Source organism: Netta rufina (assembly GCF_964035555.1).
Source record: "Netta rufina genome assembly, chromosome: 9".
Taxonomy (NCBI): Eukaryota; Metazoa; Chordata; class Aves; order Anseriformes; family Anatidae; genus Netta; species Netta rufina.
In genome coordinates, this window is record NC_140132.1 from 14,609,763 (window position 1) to 14,629,730 (window position 19,968).

Below are 19,968 nucleotides of genomic sequence, written 5' to 3' on the forward strand. Positions count from 1 at the left end.
TTTGTTTGAGAAGAGAAAGCTCTGAAATGGGTAACATGTAGTGGTGCAGTTGCTGAGCATAAGAAAACAAAAATCCCAAGCCAGATTTGACAAGTGACTGAAAGAACAGGAGAGCCGGGGCATATCCTTATAGCATTGGGCCTGACAGTAGCCAAATAAAATAAAATCTAACATTTGTTTTTGAAAAATGCCTCATGATAGACAGATGGCATTAATTAACCCATTCTGTGGCCAATAAGAATTTGTAAGAAAATAATTCTGTATTTTGTACTTGATATAAAATTTATATGTGCTATAGTGAACATTACAGAATGTAAAAGTGCTGGCCGTTGATAGCAGTCAGTAATACACAGCAGCACTGCTGGTATTTTGGACACACTAGTAAACATACCTGTACATGTTTCAGTGAGTTTCACAGAAGCCTACCCAAAGCTGGTTCCCTACAGGCCTCCTAGCCAACTCATCTCACCCCCATTGCTGCTCTCTGTCGTACTTAACATCCTCTTCAGCCTCAGCATGCAAATTTTTGGATTTCTGATGGTCCAGAAGCAGCCCTGGTATTCAAGGACTGATATACACAGGTAGGTCCCCTTCTTTGGACTTGGGTGGCACAGGGCAGACAGAGAGAGACAGGTCTGCATGATACTATTGATCAGCTTGACTATAGTGTGGGTGAGCAGCTGCAAGCAGACCCTCTGCTTCCCCACCAGCTACTAACAGAGTAAGTGGTGGTGTCTGCGGGTCCCTAGCCTCTCCAAAAAGTGCAGCACGGTGCTAGTGGTAAGAACACTTCTGATGAGCACTAAGAAGAGTAATGGATCGTGGGGAAGACCAGAGTATCCATGTAGGTTTGAACTTAGGCTTTGCCACGTTCAGTGGGTAAGACTGGGGGCACTGCCAACAACCTACATCCTTGTGACAGCGGGAGCAAATCATGATGATGAGGAAGAATGCCTGATAGTGGCCAGGTGAAATGGCCAGGACAGAGATCATTCGCTAACCAGAGTGATGCTTTTTTACAGCGCCTGCCTCTCAGTAGACAGCCACATGGAGAATTCGTCCTCTGTTTCCAGCCTGGGCATCCATGGGATGGGAGATGGAGCCCCTAATGAAGCAGACGATGGCTACAAGAGCTATGAAAACACCACAGTGTGGCTACTGAGTACCATCAACTGCCTTATTGTTGCTCTAGTGTTTTCCAAGGGAAGGCCTTTCAGGAAACCCATCTACACAAACTGTAAGTGTGGGAAGGGTGGGAGGGATCTGTGAGTTGGTCAGCTCACAAAGTCAATTCACTAGGACAAAGTTAAAACTTGACCAAAGTGATGCCAGCCAAAAAAGTAGGAACCCAATAGTGGATCCCTAAATGACTAAAGGTCAGCTTTTGGAAGCTTTAGTCTCAGTGGCATCCTTTAATCAGCAGCTCTCTGAGCTGGGCCCACTTTTTGTGCTTCTGTGCTGCTAAAAAATTGGCCCAGACATTTGGGTTTCTGAAAAAAACTCCACTGTTTGATAAAAATTGGTGGAGTTGGCTTGCAGAAGCATCATGGTACTTAAGGCAGTCATGTTACATTAGAACAAACTAATGAAGTCTAGTAGGTCTTTTCTGCCTCTGAGAAACTGATATGAATGGAAGGTCAGCACATGATTTTGAAGTTCTAGAAGTCGCTGCATGGCATAGGAGGGCTATTATTTTTGTCTGTGGGACAATCCTGCAGCTGTCTCTCAGGCAAAGCTCTGTTCAGTTCTTTTGTGCTAAAGAACTAATTTAATGCTGTACGGTTCATGGCTTGGATGTTTAGGTTCAGTAATAGTGAGGAGGGGACCTTCCTCCCAGGTAGCAGAAATGTCATCAGTCTTGGGCAAAACTTGAGTGAGTGGATAGAGGGTGAAGTCTGGCACATGCCAGCTGGAGAAAAATATAATTTGCATATTATTGCAATATTTGCCTTGGGGGGGAGAGAGGGTAAATTCTCAATTACTCAGACTTTTTAGATCCTGATCAAGAGTGAAGTCATGATATTATTAAAATGGAGGGCAGAGCTCCTAATTATATCGACAAGAGCAAGACTACATCCTAGACTTCTTTCTGAATGACAGGAGATAATGAGCTTGGTGTGAGACTTGCTGAAATGTTCTCTGGCTTCTCAGTGTGAGAGGTCAGATCAAATGATCAAAATACTCTTTTGGCATTTTAAATCTATGTGTGCTCATATAGGCTCGTATGAGCTCATATAGGCTCATCCCGGCCTAATATATATCTGCTTGACTGAGTGAAGCTGGGGCTTTACTCTGTTCATTTTTTTCTTTTGCTGAAAATTCTTTGCTATCTAATAGATTTTTTTTTGAGTGTTTAACATGGAAAATTATGGTTACAATCTTCTGTAGTAAAGGCAAGCAGCTGAGAGTGCTCATATACCTGTGGTTTTATTTGCTTGTTCTTGTTCCTTCAGATGTGTTCATCCTGGTGCTCATGGGGCAGCTGGGTGTTTGCCTCTTTCTGGTGTTTGCTGATATTGATGATCTCTACTCTAAGATGGATGTGAGTATTGTTCCACTGCACTGTGACTGTTTTTAACAAAAGGCACAGATTTTTGCAGGAATGTTTGGCACCTCTGATGACAAATCAGGTTTAAAGAGATGGATTTTAGGTGATGGGATTGAAGAACCTTCTGGAGACATTGTAGCTCCACAACTATTAGGATATTTAACAAACAAGATCTGTGCATTCTGACAATTGGACAGCTATACCTCAGTTTGATTGTTTCAGTGAATTGTGCATGCAGCAAGGGACGACATTGCTAAACGTACCATGATTGGTATGTTGTGGCTTGATAGCTGTGAAGCCAGAAGAAAGGAGCTAGGGCCTGCAGCTTTAAACTAAAACACCATGCAGTTCAGATTCTCAGCCTGTGCTGCACACAGATCCTCTTGAAAATTCAGCATTCTCAGCAATCTTCAGTACTCACTCCCCAACATTTTCAGGCTCCCTGTCTAAATGTCAGACAGCCTGTAATTTCCTAAAGCAGCATTTGGGTTTGGAACAGCTGTAGAGAAAGACTAGTGAGGCTGTCATGGCAGAGGATTTGTCTTGGTAAATACCAGTAGGGCTTGGTTTATTTAGTCTGGCAGAACACAAGCTGGGAGTTGCCTTGTGCAAATTCATTCTGGGAGAAGTGCAAGGGAAGGGTAAGATCTACATGGGCTGTAGGACAGCATTGTTAGTGGACCCAGCCATTAATACGTTAAGGCTGGAAGTTGTAAGGAAGATGTTAATATCCTCTGCTGTGATTGTCTCACAACCTTGTACTAGGAGTCATGAGAACAAAACAACAAAAGAAATACACAGCTATCTTTTTACTACGTATGTTAACAGAGCGATGAAGCGTGATGGCTTTGGATAACAGGTACTGAACCCGATGCTGCTTCCACTCCTGTATCTTTATATAAGAGCTGGCAGGTGGATTTAGAAATTGAAATAATGAAAGAAACAGAAACACAGATGAGAATAACATACTTGGATTTTGAACACCAAGCAGCCAAGCACAGCTGCCTCACCTTGTTAACAGTTTAGAGCAGAGGCTGAGCAGGCACACCCAGTTAAAGACTCTGCCACGAGATGGCACTTGAAAGCAAGTCTTAGTCCTGTTTGTGGGCTGTGGTGGCACAGGACAGTGTCAGCACTGCAGCCATGAGGGGCTAAAATGCCTTTGGGGAGAACTGCAAATCTGGGGGGCTTGCACTGGATTTGCTGAGAAGTCAGAAGGAGGGAGTGGCAATAAGAAACCGCAGTAACCTAGCCCTGAAGAAACTGCTGATCCAAATTTTGGATCTGAGCTGCATCTCCAAAATAAGTTGAGCGACAGCCAGAAAACCATTGCTGCCAGCTATGGGAAGCTGGAACTGGGTTTGGAATTTGAAATACTTGGAACTAATTTTGATATTAGGAAGAAAGGAAACATTTAGATTTCCTGCTGCTGTTCTGGAGTACGGTTTTCTCTGCCGGGTCATAAGTTTAAATGTTTCTTTATCAGTAATTCCTCAGGATAAGTGGCAACATTGGTTTGTCAGCAATGCACAGCCAGTGTGGGATTCTGGCTGTTGATGACACAAGCTCCCACCAGTGCCTAGTGTGCACACATTGCTTACTGGCTTCTGCTTTCTTCCCAGCTTGTTTGCACCCCCACCAGCTGGCGGATCTCCATGGTGATAATGCTTGCGGTCACACTCGCTGTGTCCTTTCTTGTTGAGGTGAGTGTGCTTCTTTGAATGTACCTGTCACACTATTTGGGGAGACAGCAGGGTCAGGTCCCACCCTTTCTCCATCCTTCTCAGTCCAGTTGGGGAATATCCAGTAAAACTTTTGCTGCTGCCTCACACCTCCTCTCTTCAGATCCCCACATCTGAGTGATTGGATGTAAGGAATGCCAGGCCCAACTACATTTTCATTCCCAGTGAATGGAATGTATCAGACCCTGTCCCAAGTCACTGAAAGATGAGGAGTCTTTCAGTGTTTTCTACTCAAATCCTGCAGAATCTTTCTGGTGTCGAGGTCTGGTAGAGCTGGTATGAGAAGCCCTCAGTAACAGGCTTTGTGAGGGATGTGGATGAACAGGAGATTGTGGGAGATCTAGGTCTCCACTACTTGCCCTGTGTCCTGTGGATGAAGAGGAAAACCTGCTGAGTCCTCCAAAATTTTCCTTTTTGCTCTTTCTTTTACAGGAAGCTGTCATTGAGAACAGAGCCTTGTGGCTGCTGCTGAAAAAGACTTTCCGGTACCACTCAAAGAGCCATTACAAGAGGCTGCAGCGGGTGTTAGAGCAGGACTCATCCTGGCCACCTCTGAATGAAACCTTCTTCTCAGATTCCGTGGCAATATCAGTAGATGAAAATATGGGAGGCCATAGCAATCCAACATTTGACAGCAATGAGGACACACTCTGAAGGAAACTGTGGAGGACACATTGAGGACAGTTGCCGTTGGCTATAGAAGGACTATCTCAGAGACGTAAGAAAAGAGGAAGGATTGATCCACTGCTACCCCCCATTCTAAGCCTATCTGGGCCTGGCTCATTTTTTAATCAACCAGAAGCAGAAAAGCTGGCTAGTAGCATGAAGCCATAACACTTTTATCTTCTCTCCCTTCACCCACGTAGGAATGGCCAGCTGTAAATGGAGCAGCCAGTTGAAGACTGTCAAAGTGTTCATGGTTGAAACACCATTGCTGCATTCTTCTTATGAGCTGCGTTACGCGGTGGTGTCTTTCAGGGATGCTTTTCTCATTGTGCTGAATTTCTGCAGGATGTAAATGCAACAGCACCAAGCATTTCTGCAAGGTTTATCCAACAAAAACAATCAGTTCCCACCAGCATGTATTTTCTTAGCCCTCTGATGCTAGGCTGACTTCCTGCTTAGGACATTTGACAACTCTGCCCACAGCTGGGTACAACATGACATCAGTCAGTGAGGCTTAGGACCAAGAAGGACAGTTCATTCTTTGGATAAGATGTGCGTGGGGAAGTTTTCCCCTCCAACTGACTGCACAATTTGTTTTTCACAGCTGTAGCTTGCCCATGCATTTCCTGGGTAGGGTCGAGAAGCATTTTCTGATCACTTCAACACAGGAGATTGTATATTCCCACAATCTAATGCTAAACTGGTCTTGCATTGCCACAGAAACTCAAAGAATTGGGCAGATTGGAAAACATGGTAGAGACTCCTTTGGTCTTTTAAAGTAGTGCTGGAAAACTAAAAGCAATCACTGGAGATTATGCATTGTTTTTATTCAACTTGTCTATCAGAACTGTGTTTGAAAAGAGTTTAGCATGCATAAAAAATAACTAATATTATTTTTCTAAAAAGAAAAAGTGTTTCAACTTGAATAAAGCATTTATTTGACTCAGAGCATTTATTTCCCCATTTTAGACAACTTTGACAAAAGTAGATGGGTTAAATACCTCCTAACCTACTGCAGTTTACCTAATGGTAAATACCTCCCACAAGGCCACATAACTTGACACAAACCAGAAGTGGTTTGCATTTGTTCGTGAATATCTCTCCAAAGTTAAGAAGCATTCCCAGTTTGCAACAAATCCCATTGGTAGGTGAAAGCTAGAGGTTTTATCTCTTGCTCTGTGCACTACTTGCAGTTTCAGGAGAAAGCAGTTTTCAGGAGAAAGTGGAGTTATTCCTGCCATCCGCTGTTTGGGGTACAGTAATAATTTCCTCAGAGACCAAATTCACTGTCCTATATATGAGCTCCCTCACACAAGAAATATGTTGCTGCATATAACAAAGTGCCAGCTGCAGTAGGCTGCAGACTAGGCAAATATTTATGTCACAATTGGTAATAGTATAGAAGTGTCAACTTTGGCAAACCTATGGAGTTTGTAGGGTCGACAAGATAAAGACCTGCTTGCCTACTGCTGAAATACAGTCTTACCTGCAAGGAAACAGAATAAAGATGCTAGGTGACATTTAACCTACGCCAGTCTTTAAGATGTCAATCTTTTGCTCCTGTGCAAGTCCAGTGTCTCCATCTGTAGTGGGGCATATTTTATCATCTTCCCTCACTCGCATCAGCCACAGTTTGATCAGCAGAGCTATGTGGTCTGTCACCACTGCACTGAACTGCTTACACAGCTTAACTCCATGGCAGTCAGGAGACAGGTGATGTGTTATGCACATCATTGCTGCAGAGAGCTGCTCATACACACATATCAAAGCCCCCATCTGCTCACTCACCTCTGGGGGGACATCAGAGCTCCCAGTCCACATCCCCCTGCTGGGATAGTCTCTTTTTTTTTTGCAAATTCTGGGGCTGCATAAGGGCAGACACAGATCGACAGCCCTGGATGTGGCTTTGACAGTCCCTGTCTGCAGTCTAAGCTATCTGAACACAGATGAAAAATCCCCTGGAGGATCAAAGCTCCAAGCTCACTTTCTCCTCTTGTGACTGGCAGCAGGCACTGGTTGGACAGACCCCAGTGATCTTTGCCGGCAGGCACTGTCCATCCTGGTTAGCTCTCTTAAACTAAAGCAAAGGGCAGGCTCCCTGGAGCCCAGCCAATCCATGGAGCCACGCAGCCACTCTTAACAGCTGATTTCAAAATTTGATTTTTCTTTTGAAATACAATCGTCCTAGTTAATAAAGATATTTGTGTGTGTGTGCACTCTACTTTCTTTTATTTGTTACTTGTTTATTTTGATACAATCACCACGGTTTCTGTCTACTACTCAGCATGCCAGATCCCAGCCCACTTGTCAGCACACACAAGCAAAGGAGGAACAAAGCCCATTCTAAAAGATGCAGACCATCACCAATAACAGTTGTAGGTGTGCAATAACATTAACACGTCAAAACCTTTTACGAGACACACCAGTTTTCCACTCAGGTAGCACCTTTCTCCTAAGGAACTTGATGCACATCACAGGTCTTCAGGAGGATTATGAAGAGGACTGTGGAAACCAAGTATCTGCCAAGAATCAACGAGGAAAACAAGGCACAAGGAGCTGGTACCTATAGCAGCCAGGTCAAGGAAAGGAAGCAAAGAACTCTCTTGCCATATAGTGCAGGTGTCTGATGCCAACAACTGAATTTAAACTCATTACTCTTTATTGTAACATCTAAACAGGGTCTCACCAGCCTGTATTCCCCGGCCCAGTGGCCAGCAGCCAGGCTCTTTATCGGCCCTAACAGCAGCACCCCTGGGCATCACTGGCTCCCCTCTCCTCCCTGCACGGTGCCCCCAGCCCTGCTCATCCTCCTGATTGCCACTGCACGGAGTTCGCTGCATCCCACCCTCTCCATATATACAGAAGGAATGCGGGCATGCCAGCCCGTGGCTTGGTTCCAAGGATGCAAGCAGGGTAGGCATTCACCAACTGGACCAGTTGTGCTGCCCCAGTGACTGGGTTGTCAGTGAGGTCAGGCAAGTATACGGTCCAGGGAACAGCATAAGGACACGTCGAACCTTCCACACCAGTTTTGGTGGCCACATCCTGGTGATGGAGGGTGCCTCTGCGGGGCTGCGGGCACCATGGTGCTGTCTCCAAAGTCTGGGGACATCGGCAATGCCATGGGCTGATGATTGTCTTCCTCTGCCTGGAAGATGGGCCACAGGGAATGGGCCTGGGTCACTGACAGGAAACTCAGGAAAAATGGAGAATGTCCCAGGAAGGCAGCTGGAATGAGCAGCTGGTTACTGGCATGTGTTCAGTTGTGTGGACTGTGAGTGCTGGAGAACATGCCAGGTTGTTACAAGGCAGAGATTTTACATGCTTGTTGTAGCTGCCTTTTAAACTTCTAGGGAGAGGAGATTGCTTATTTGAATGGAATATTTTGTGCTTGATTAACTCTACAGATTACTCTAAATACAGCCTGACTTATCTGCTGAAATAAATATCAATTTAGTTATAAATCTCTCTCTCTCTCTCTTTTTTTTTTTTTTTTTTCTTCTTTGGGGACAGAGGGTGCTGTTTTACTGCCTTCTGTACATTACCTGCTGGTTTCTTTATACAGCACCAGAATCTTTTGGCATGGCTACAGCTTCACGTTTCCTTACAGTTGAATGGACACATGGTCCTTGGGCAAAAATAGAGCTTTAATGAGTGCACGAAGGAGAAAAAGAACCTGAACAGCAGTAAGGTGGGACATGCTGTGCACCAAGAAGGAGGGTTCAAATTGCAAAATGTGAGAGGATGGAAAAGGCAGGCAAGCCCCAGCACGCCCCTCCTGTCTTTCTTTCTGGGCTTCCTCCTGCCCTGTGGTGTGGCTCTGGGTGTCAAGCTCTTTGTCCTGCGGATTTGCCTCTCTCAGGAGCTGCCAAGATCCCCTGTGCCTGACTAAGCAGCTGGAAAGGGCCTGGAGCTGTGTGTCTCCAGGAGCTTTGCAAGGCTGGAGTTGAACTGGAGAGCTCTGGATTGCCCTCCAGAAGGGTCTCCTTCTCTGTTGCAGTCCAGCAAAGCTGTGGGCCCAGCCTTCTGGTTGGGCTTGTCAGTTAGGAAGGTCATAAATGCTTGCCGGTGTAACCCCCTCTGCGAAATGAGGGCCCTTGCCAGGCATCTCAGGGAAATGGTTGCAGAGGCAGAGCTCTGAACAAGCTCTCCAGGTCTCTCACTGTACCCTTGTTGCCCTTCTCTTGCTGTCTGAAACACCCGACTGCCATCCATCCTTAGTGCCTGCAAAAGTCAAGGCAGAGACCCACCAGAGCCAAGCTGCCCCCCCCAGAGCACTGCAGTCTGCCTCCTCCACAAAAGCCAGCCAGGTAGCCAGGTGGGGTGAGCAGATAACCAACAAGGAATCTGGGCAAGGCAGCGTTGTGTTTTAGCTCCAGCTGCAGGAACCACACACAAAGTGCCCAGGGCTTCTTGGAGAGCCCTTCTGTGGTGCTGCCTTGGGCATGTGCCACCACCTTCCGTGGGGACACACGTATTCAGCGCCCTGAGGTGCTGATGCTGAGGGTCCCAGCCGGGCAGCACTGCCTGACAGAGATTCCTTGGGAATAGCCATGGGAACAACGAGATCTTCCTGGAAGGTGGGCCACCCTACCACTGCCCTGGGCAGCCCTACCAGAAGGGAAAGAGAAAGCCTTTCAGGTATGCTGGGACTCGGGTTTGTCTTGATTGTTCTCCTGTGAAATAGAGTGCAAAAACAATCATCCTGGTAGGTGAAGGGCTCAGAGGGTGCTTGTGTTGGGTGAACAGACAGAGGGAAGGGGCCTCATCCATCCAGCTCTCCCAGGGCAAGGCAACGTGCCATGCTCCCCGTCATCTGCCAGCAGGACAGACTCGGGGCTGGGCAGCAGGCCAAGGCAATACAAACTTCCTAGCCCTCCAGCCACGCAGGGCTTGTCACCATGAAGAGGTCTCATCACTGTCCAGACTCTGCTTCCCTGCCAAGGGTCCCAACACCATCCTGTCCCAGCACAGAGCAGGATGTGAGGACGGCCCCACAGAGTCCACAGGGCTTGTGCGGACAGTAATGGCATCCTGCCCTTTGGCCTGAGCATGACGAGGCCGTTTGGCCCTACATGACAGGGCCACTGTCAGCAGACGAAGCTGCTCCCTTGCATTGCGGGGTTTTATGTTCTTTCAGCCCATCTGCATGCTTTGCTTGCTTTGCTGGTGAGTGATGTACTTTAGAGCAAATTTTCTTCCTGGTGTGTGCAGGGGGCACATCTCCCCCTCAGGGGGATCCTGCAGAGATCACACAGTGGGACCTGACATGGTTACTTTGCACATCTCCTGCCTCTGAGGCAAGACCTGTCCTTAGATCACCGTCGGCAAATTTTGTCCTGTTTTTCCTTAAAGCAGTGACAAGATTTCTTTTGCCCTGGGTAGCCTGTTTGAGTATTTGAATACCTTTTAATTTAGAAAATCCTCCTAAATATCTAACCTAACTCAAAAAATCTAATTGTTTAACAAGAAATTAGCCTGGTTTCTCCTGGTCTCTGACAAAAATAGGATTAAAAATATGGTTGACTGTCTTCTTTTCTGTACTACAGAAATTTCTGTGTTTCAGTTCAGCCTTTTTCTTTTCTAGTTTAAACAAACTCAGTTATTCAACACTTCCTTGTGGGTCGTGTTTTCCCAACTTTTAATCGTCTTACCATTTTCACTCCTTCCATTTAGCTCACACCTTCCTAGAGCCTGAACTCTAGCCAAGACCTTGCTAACACCAAGTCAAGTGGAATAATTTCCTCCTGTCTCACGGATCTCACCGCCCTCCTGTATCTGTGACTCAGAATGACAGTCACAATTTTGGCAAGGGGATACTCAGCCATCGTTAGCTACACCTCCTGCCCTGGCATACGCTTACACCACCTCCCCGTTTTTTTTTTGTACATTTTTCCTCCATCTACTGAGTGCAGCATTTTACTGAATTTCATATGGTGACTCCATATGGCTAACATGCCCAAATCATACTGCGTTGTTTCTTTCCTCTAAAGCAGATGCTTCTACCAGCTCAGTGTCATCAACACATTTTGGTTGCCTTCTCTGTCCTATTATCCAGGCTGCTATCAAAAACATGAATATTTTGGGTTCCCCTGAGATGGACAGCAAACCGCTGACAGCTACTTTGAGTTCAACCCTTCAGCCCATCATGAAAGGATCCCATTTCCCAGTATCCTCATATCTCTTGAGGAGCTCTATCAGAAGCCTTACTGAAGTCTAAATATGCCACATTAGCTGCTTCTCTCTTATTCCCTGGAGCATCTCCCTGTCAGGGAGGAAATGAGATTGGTTTGATAGGATCTTCCTCTGACAGATCCATGTTAGCTGCTCCTTATCATTTCACTATCCCCTAGCTAAGTACAAACTGGTTAAGAATTTTTGCTCGCAGCTTTCTGTGTGTTCAAGTTGGGCTGGCTGGCCTGTAATCCTCCAAGTCTCTAATTCCCTAAGCCACTCTTTTTCACATTTAAGTTGCTGGCACCACAGCCTGGTGGGACTGGGGGTGGAGGTGTCCCACCCAGCTTGGGGAGCTCTTTGGAGAGCACTAGTGGTGGGCAGCCTGCTGCCCCACACGAGGGGACTGCTGAGAATCCAGTCCAGAGACTGGATCATACTGATGTAAATAAGATACCCCAGGTGATTGAAATAGAGAACTAATGAAACCACCCTGCTAATGATGCCTCACATGAGTTCCCTTCCCCTGGAGACTTACAGGATGCACTGGCTGGTGTTAAGCAACCACCTGCCTGCAGTGGTTGCACATTACCTCTTTGTGTACAAGCCTTTCGCCACAAGAAGGTCATAGAGGACACAGATGGACCTCGTGAAAGGCCAAGGTGCCAGCACTACACAGTTCCTCAGATATTAGCGTTTCTTCTTAAAACAATAGAGTGGAGTGACCTGCAAGTGTATCACATCCTGGTTGCTGTGTGCCAGTGGCTGGTGTGCCGAGCAGTGTGGTGGAGGAGATTGCTGATGCCCTCTCAGAGGAGAGGGAGAGGCAGAGAGGACTGTGTACTGATGTTGAAATCTGAATTCAGCCAGATGGTTCACAATGAAAATGCTTAGGGAAAAAAAAAAAAAAAAAAAAAAAAAAAGGAAAAATATGCATTTTCCTACCATCACCCTGATTTTTCAGGATTTTTCAGTGGTTGGTCCATCTTTGCTGTTTCATGGACACCACTGCAGCCGCAGACATGGATGTGGCTGGATCATGCAGGGCCATCCCCAGGCAGACTGAAGATGCAGCAAAATGACAAGTGCTCTTAGCTCATCGGAGCACCAGAGAGCCTGGCCTCTCCTTGCTCTGTTTCAGAGAGAAGAAACATGGATAAACAGTTTTATTTGTAGCAGTCTACCTAGTAAAAAATGCTTCTCTCGGTTGTTGGAGTATTTTCCTGGATGAAGCTGCAGATAGAGGGAGAACTGGTGGACTTCAGACAAGCTCTGCAGTCTCTGGGCATCATTCTCTCTCCTATCTAGGGGAAGAAAAATTTGGAAGAATTCCTGATTTGCCATCACAAAGATTACACAAAATCTCTGTCTATGGGGTCTAAATCCTCGAGTCTCATCAGTGACAGCCTCCCTGTGGCCGAGCCAAGAAGGGTTTTCTAGCAGTCTGAGCAAACTCAGGGCCATTGCCTCTCTTCACACAAATATGTAATTTATTCCAGGACGGTAATATAGCACATCTCTCCCGCCTGGATAAATGGTCATTTTCAGGCTTTGTGACAGAAGGAGAATGGGAGTGAGATAGAGCAATTTTAGGATAATGCTTGGAAAATGTCCCTGACAGCGGGGGCACAGGAGACTGGAAGGTGTGCAGTGTGGCTGTGCTGCCCAGCTGGGCTTCTGCAGAGGATCCACCCAGCCCCTTTGCTTTCCCTGCATCTCAGGCAGAATTTGAAGCAAAATGTGGGTTTGAGGGGATGCCCAGAGCTGTGGGGGCGGGGTTCAAAGTGGATCTATCCCTGCAGGTCAGTGCCCCAGCATGCAGCTCCACTGTGCTGAAGCCAAGTCCAGACCCAGGCAGTGTAACCTTGTCCCCAGAGAAGATGCCTCTTGCTGACACTGTCATGGGACAAAGGGGTTCATTGGGTATCGGATGATAAAATGGCAACAGACCATGGACTAAGTCCGATGGATTTTATTCTAACTACATACAGTGAGTACCAGTATAATTAAGCCTGAGCAGAATGTGAGCAATCTAAGCATAAGCAAAAGGAAAAGGGAAAAGCCAGCAGGCACAATACCATTAACAATTAATCTTACCTGCTGATGAGCCAGAGTCAGGAAAGTTGCTGACCTCTCCTGTTCTCTGCCATGATCTTAAACATCCCCTTCACCAGGTAGCACTGCTGGACCAGCCAGTAAGAGCTATCCCGAGCTGGTGTTGGGCACTCTTTTGGTGGGACTGACACTCTGTGGCTACCGCATGCTGAATAGGATGGCATGAGACACACCTTTTATACAAAGGCCTGAGAATGAAGCTGGGCATGTTTTGGGTAGCTGATGATCCATTAATCTGATAGTCTTTTGATGTCCTTGAGGAGACACTGTTTATGCTAACATTTTTCAGACCGTCACACAATCGATCTCAGGTTCCTTTACATAAGCTGGTTATGTAAGCACGTGGCGCATCTCGCCACAGGCATCCTGCAGGGAGTGCCCAGTGCTGGCCTGGCTGCTCTGGGGCCAGCTCACTGTGGGGCTGAGGCACCCTCCCACCCCTTTCCTTGCCCCGTGCCTTGATTTCTCCCTGGCACCAGCCCTCAGGCGCCCTCCCTCTGTGCTCTGCTCCAGCCTGTCCCACCCTGGTGAGCACAGCGATGCCAGGAAGCAGAGAAATGCATGTGTTACACAAGCCAGGCATTTAAGAGCTTTACACGTGAGGGTGGATTTTCCTCCCTCTCCTGGGAGCATAATAGGAGATGTGTGCACAATGAAACTTTCAAAAGGCAGCGGAAAGGACAGCGGTGAGAGCTGGCTGTAACACTGCTCTGAGCTCAAGCCCTTAGCTGTGCTTGACATTGCATGACCCCACCAGCAAGGACATCCAGAACTGGAAACAAGACAGTCAGATGGAGGAGAAGTTTTGGAAGGATCATTGTATGCTCCTCAACAAGGATGAAGAAAATGAGCTGGTAAGGACTGGGGGACTGAGGTGGGGTTAGGTTTCTTTGAGTACCTCTTTTCCCACATGCTTCTTTTGGATATGCCTCTGCTGCTTCAGTTTCACACACCATTTGAGCACTGTCTCTTCAGCATAGCCTTGGTGAAGCAATACCCTGTATCAGTCCTTGCTGACTTTGATTTTGGCCAAGTAAGGACTAAAGAAAACAATATTTCATTCAGTCCAGAGGCATGGAACATGGAAGAGACCTCTTTGCCCACCAGAAGTCACCTGGCCACAGAGCAGAGTCCCTTTCCCCCCTCTTTATTCTGGTGTCTTTTCCACCCTAACTGTGATGATCTCTGCGTATAGGTACCCTTCCCATATCATCATGTCACCAGAAAGCAAGTCACAGGGAAGGTGCTTACAAATGAGCTTTATCCTCAGTCCTTCTCTGGAGCAGCAATTAAATCTCTTCTGCCATGCAGGGTCTCTGCTGCTTAGCAGGTCTAGGAAAATTGGGCAGATGACCGAAGTCTACCACAATTCTCATGAGAGGAATCCTTTTATGTCTTTTATGGCAGCATTTCCGGAGTAAAAGTTTGTCCTTACGGGCTTTTAATTAATATTAATTGAATCTATGTCATATTTTTGATTGTTACTGATTACTGACTATTGATCATTGATTATGTGCGGCAGCCTGGAAGGGCTGCACTAAGGGACTGCTTTGCAAATGCAAGGAGTTGGAAACTCTTCCTCTCCTTGCTAATGAGGACTGATTAAACAGAGTCAGATGAGCGTGGTAGTAAGGCCTTTTCTCCCAGCCATCTGTGCAGGGAACAGCTGGAATACAGGTGCTCTCTGTGCATGAGGTGGGCACAGAAGTAGATGCCTCTGCACAGGTGTAAAATATAGCCCTGCATGTGCTAGAGATGCATATATGCTACGTGCACTGGAAGCACAGAAGTGAGCTTTTCCCACAATGGGATCCTCTGTCCTCTGCAAGCAGATGGCCACTAGCAGGTGTTTCCCAGAATCTCCTCAGTGTCACTGTTTGCCCAGCCTTGTGGACTGAGAAAGTGCCTGCACCATGGCGATGCAGGCACTCAGGGTAGGCACAGGTGGGGGAGATGCTGCCCTGCACACTTGCGCCTCAGCATCAGGTTTGCCCACAGGGCTACTAATGGTGGTGGGGCTTCACTGCTGGCTGCCTCTGGTAAATCCCTGCTGGGCTTTGCCTGCTGCTTGTACAGCTCATGGGAGCTTGTTTTAGAGCAGGGAGCTCAGGCTGGATTTAGCACAAAATCAAAGTGTGCCCTGGTAGACAGGTAAGGATTCAGCAAGTGATCCTCTGTGTCATGGATAGCTACAGGCAGTGTCTTTCAGGGTGTCACTGGGTGGTGTGGGGAGGTGGCTCTCCAAGCATGCATACTATGAGCCTAGGAAGCAGTGGCAATACCAGCTCCCTGATGGGGATGGATGGCCAGCAAGGGTGGCTGGGGGGGGGGCTGTTGCCACAAGTAGCCTTTTAGCTAAGAACCGGTGCTCCCAGCGGAGCTGCACCCACCTCCAGGAGATGCCTCCCTCACCCCATCCAGCCTGTGGCTGCAGCCATGCTGGCAGGGAAGGGCCCTGGCTCTGCCCTGGAGGCTGCTGACACAGCATGCCTTGTGCAAGGCTGCCTGGCTTGGGCTGGGCATTGCCTTTTTTAACACGTCCTCTTCCTGTCTTGTTTGCTTCCAGGTGCTGCACTTGGGGACTGTTCCTCAGGCAGGCAGGTGCTGGCTCAGCAGGGCAGTCCTGCAGTGAACGGGGGTTCCCCCAGCTCTGGCTCTTGACACAACCCTGTGAGCACTGAGCGTGCTGTCTCTGGGCACGGGCTGTGCGTTATCATGTTATATGTTCCCTTGTACCCAGCTGGTGCAGGATGGTCCAGCTGTTCCGTTGTGTGCTGTGGCTATATCAGGACTGACTGCTCTGTCCCTCTGCTTGGGCTCGTGCCTGGGCTCAACCCCACTCACCATGAGTTTCCCTAGCTTTGAACACTGATTTGTCCTCCAAACCAGAAAACGACATCTGTGGTTATTGGCTTAAACTTTGGTGCCCTTCAAAGAAATAATATTTTGTGTGCTGCACCTTTAAAAGCTGCACTGCCATTTTGTAATGGATTTTTCTAGCTGGTACAAGGGCTGCATGATTATCTTTATTTCAGTAGAACTGCATTGATTTCAGCTTAGTTTATGTTGATTATGATCAGAGTTCAGATAAATCAAGTTAATTGCGCACTTAAAACTGAATAGGTGCTTACTCCACTGCTTTTTAATCACTTTAAAATTATACCTGAACTTGAACCTGTGTAATTGTTGGTACAAGCCCTCACCAAGGAGCTCTGCCTTGTTGCGTATTCTATCCTGTAAAGTGCCAGCCTTCCTTCTGTCATTTCTCTAGTGTGTAATTCAGATGTGGGACTTCCTCATTTTTATACTTTTTACATTTTTAAATAACATTTCCCTGCCTCTTCGCAAATGCAGATGCTGTGTCAATAGCAGGTTGTGCTCCCATGTCACATTGTGTAATTTAATTGGCAAGCTCCTCTGGAAAACACCCAAACCCTGCCATGTAGCCACACATAGATATAAAGGAACATTTCCTTTTACTCCCTACCTCTGCCTACACCTGCAGTGTCACCAAATGCCTCCTTGGGGGCAGGTGCCTCATGCTCCAGTGGCCACACAGTATGGGTACAGTTTCATGAGCTCTGCCTCAGGTGCCTCACCCTGGTGATGGTGCAGGGCTCCTCCTGCAGCTTCTTGTGGGGGCCTGTCCAGCAGCACCCCAGAGCAGTGAGGGTGATGCTGCAGCTGCTTCCCTGCACCCCTGCCCTTGCCAGCAGCCCTGGGGGATGTTGCAGAGCTTTTTGGGGCAGGGAAGGGAGCCAAGAGATGGCCAGGAAGCACTCTGTGTGGGGAAACAAAGAAGATTGCTGCAGCAGAAAGGGAGACGCCTCACTGAGGCAAAGGTTTTTTTTCCAGTGGAGACTCCAACACAAAAAATGAAATAATCTTCTGTTAGGTTTTCACTTCATCCTGAAACAAACAAAAGCTCTTTTCCCAAATAAGCGTTTACACAAATTACACTAGCATGGGTGTCACAGAGGGAGCCCTGTCATGGGGGCTGCCTGGATTCCTGCTCTGGTGCCTGGGGGCAGGCAGAAAGGGACAGACACTGCTGCTGGTGAGTGAGTGGGGCATAGAAAGCCAGAGGGCCCTTATGTACTCGTTCTCAAGGTACAGTATGCGTGGTGGAGGGTAACGTGCTGGTAGGTACATCCAAGAGGACTTGCCTGAGGCTTGGCCATTTTCCCTCCCCCAGGCAGAGCCTGTTCTGTTCCTCCCATATGAGGTGGGCTTTGGCACCGAGCTCACGTGGAGACATTTGCCTGGGTTGCAGGCAGGTGCTGACACTGCAGAAAGACATGTTACTGTGACCAGTCTTGATGGTAAAAGCTCCAGACCAGAGTTTCTCAGAAATCCTGGGAGAGCTGACATTAGACCACTCCTCTGTCGGCAGCAGCCTGGCATCCTCCTCCTCCTAGCAGCTCTGTGTGCTTAACTATGCCATGTCAATCATCAAACTCTAATTTCCTAAAATGACCTCAGGCTGCTATGAGGGACTCAGTCACCAGCATTTCTTTTCAATAAGCTCGGGCTTTCCGATGAACAAATGACAAGGTCAAGCTTGTTAACAAAGAATGCTTTCTCTTTGCTGTACAGGAGATTTTTGGCTACAAAACCCAACGTTGCCGCAAGGCCTTGTGCATTGCTGGATACATCTTGTCCTGTGGGGCTGTGCTGCTGCTGTTCTACTGGAAGCCAGAATGGGACGTGTGGGCAAACTGCATCCCCTGCAGCTTGGAAGAGGCAGACGTAGTTCTGCTCAGAACCACCGTAGGTTCACCCTCATGCCTTACTGCTGTTTGCAGAGCCTTTTGTTTTCCCAAATGGGGCAGCTTGTTGTTCTGTGCCTGCATGATGCAGCAGGCTAATAACACTCTCCACGTTTGGAAATGTAGGGGCAGGGATGAGTCAAGCTTCAGTGCAGCTCTGCCTCTTCCCATCCTCTGTATACAAGAGGTAGAGCCAACTGCCTTTGCAGGAGGGACCATCCTGCTAGTAACCTTTGTGCTTTGAAGTTATCAGAGAATGTTGAGGAGATAGCTTTTGGAGAGCTAGATTTTAGGCATTAGTTGTATTCTGGGACTCCATCACTGTGAAGTAAAACCTAACACAATTCTATCAGAGCAAATACTTAAAACATTTAATGGCCAATATTGCAATGATATCCCTAATATAAATACACTCAAACCACTAAAAGAGTAATCTATTGCTTATTGTAACTAGTTAGATGAGACTAAAGTGATTAAAGGACAATTCAGTCTGACAAGTGCATCTGTAACAGTAAAGCTGAGTTGCTTTTGGCTGTGGATGTAACACAAGTAACACAGCATTATAGGAGATCTGCAGAGCACAGTAGCTGGTGCTGAGGATTCAATGTCCACACTAAAAATATTTCAGAAAGCTTTTGCTTCTAGCTAGCTCTAGTCTGGTCCATAGTTTGAATATCCACCCAGTAGCTATTGAAGCACATCTGGCTCGGTTTCATCTCCTCTGAAATTCCTCCAAAGCATGAATCACAGCAAATGGAGATGACTGTGTGATTGACTTCAAAATGCTTTACTGATCAGTGCTAAAGCACCAGTACCCAGCATCCCTGTTGCTATGGGCTTACATTTGCTATGACTGCAATGATGCCATAGTGCTGCTGGTCTCTGGGAATCTCATATGTACTTCTCAGAGTCAGGAAACATTATCTCAGGCAACATTTGGGGTTGTCAGTAAACTGGACTCTATTTCTCTAGGATGAGTTTCAGAGATACACCCGGAAGAAGGTGACCTGGATTGATTTGTCTGCATTGGCACTGCCTGATGGCAGTACTTCAGAATGTCCTCTCGTAGCTGACAAAGACTCTGTTATAAACAGAGCTGTAAAGAAGCCACAATTAAAGGTAAGAAGAAACATGGCAGGAAGATGATGGGTGAACTAATGAGTCAAGGCACCTGGAGGCTCCCCAAAATGCTCTGTCAGCATCTTCCTGCAAGTCCTGTTTTCATAAGCTGAAGCTTTCTCCTAAGACAAGGGGAACTGTTTCTGTAACATAGTGAGGTGGTTTTCCCTGAAAGTCAAAAGGAATTTCTGCTGTTTGATCTTGCAGGTGAGATGTATACAGGTGCAGAAAATCCGTTACATTTGGGACTTTTCTGTAAAACAGTTCAAGAAAGTTGGGTGAGTGTCAGCAACCTGTTATAAAATCCTTTGTAGTGAGAGAGTCCCCTTTGTGAACTCTCTTCTGTTCACCCAGATCATTAGAAGACAGCAATACATGTCACAGCATACACAACAAGTTTGGAGCTGGCCTGACAAAGGAAGACCAGAAGATCAGGTACAGTCTACATATAAGTTGATACCTGAGCTAATTATGACCGTATGACCTATTAATTCTCTATATTAATTTCACGTGAGGTTTTGCTACTCACCGTAGTAGTAAGGCAGTGCAAACTGCATGGGTGGCATTCAGGAAGGTGCAAAATCATTATCCCCCACACCTTATTGGGCTTTTTGTGTTCTGAGTGATGCCAAAGTAAGTCTGGGGAAAACACCACCAGTTCCAGCTTGGGTTCAGGGCACAGCAAGCCTTGACTGGCTTACCTTGCCAGCATCTCCTTAAAAGCCCTCCAGAGAGTTCATCATGGGGCTTAGCAGCAAACTGACAATCTTTTCAACAAGAAAATACCAAACTTCTGCCTCTGGGTAAAATCCTCTCAGATACAATAGCTTCTTGA

At 47.0% G+C, this 19,968-nt stretch overlaps 2 protein-coding genes across 2 annotated transcripts in view; both read left to right on the forward strand.

Moving 5' to 3' along the window:
- Positions 1-5,511, forward strand: part of LOC311212683 (putative cation-transporting ATPase 13A4) — a gene marked incomplete at its 5' end in the record, with an annotated part of 39,449 nt that extends 33,938 nt beyond the window's left edge. The window contains 5 exons of the mRNA XM_084292219.1: positions 407-581; positions 1,023-1,237; positions 2,454-2,542; positions 4,171-4,251; positions 4,723-5,511. Coding sequence (XP_084148345.1) covers positions 407-581; positions 1,023-1,237; positions 2,454-2,542; positions 4,171-4,251; positions 4,723-4,944 — 782 coding nt within the window. The 3' untranslated portion in view covers positions 4,945-5,511. The remainder of the gene's footprint in view (positions 1-406; positions 582-1,022; positions 1,238-2,453; positions 2,543-4,170; positions 4,252-4,722) is intronic.
- An 8,525-nt stretch (positions 5,512-14,036) lies between these two features.
- Positions 14,037-19,968, forward strand: part of ATP13A5 (ATPase 13A5) — a gene marked incomplete at both ends in the record, with an annotated part of 30,886 nt that continues 24,954 nt past the window's right edge. Inside the window, 5 exons of the mRNA XM_084291830.1 lie at positions 14,037-14,099; positions 17,842-18,015; positions 18,987-19,133; positions 19,341-19,411; positions 19,488-19,568. Of these exons, the coding sequence (XP_084147956.1) occupies positions 14,037-14,099; positions 17,842-18,015; positions 18,987-19,133; positions 19,341-19,411; positions 19,488-19,568 (536 nt within the window). The remainder of the gene's footprint in view (positions 14,100-17,841; positions 18,016-18,986; positions 19,134-19,340; positions 19,412-19,487; positions 19,569-19,968) is intronic.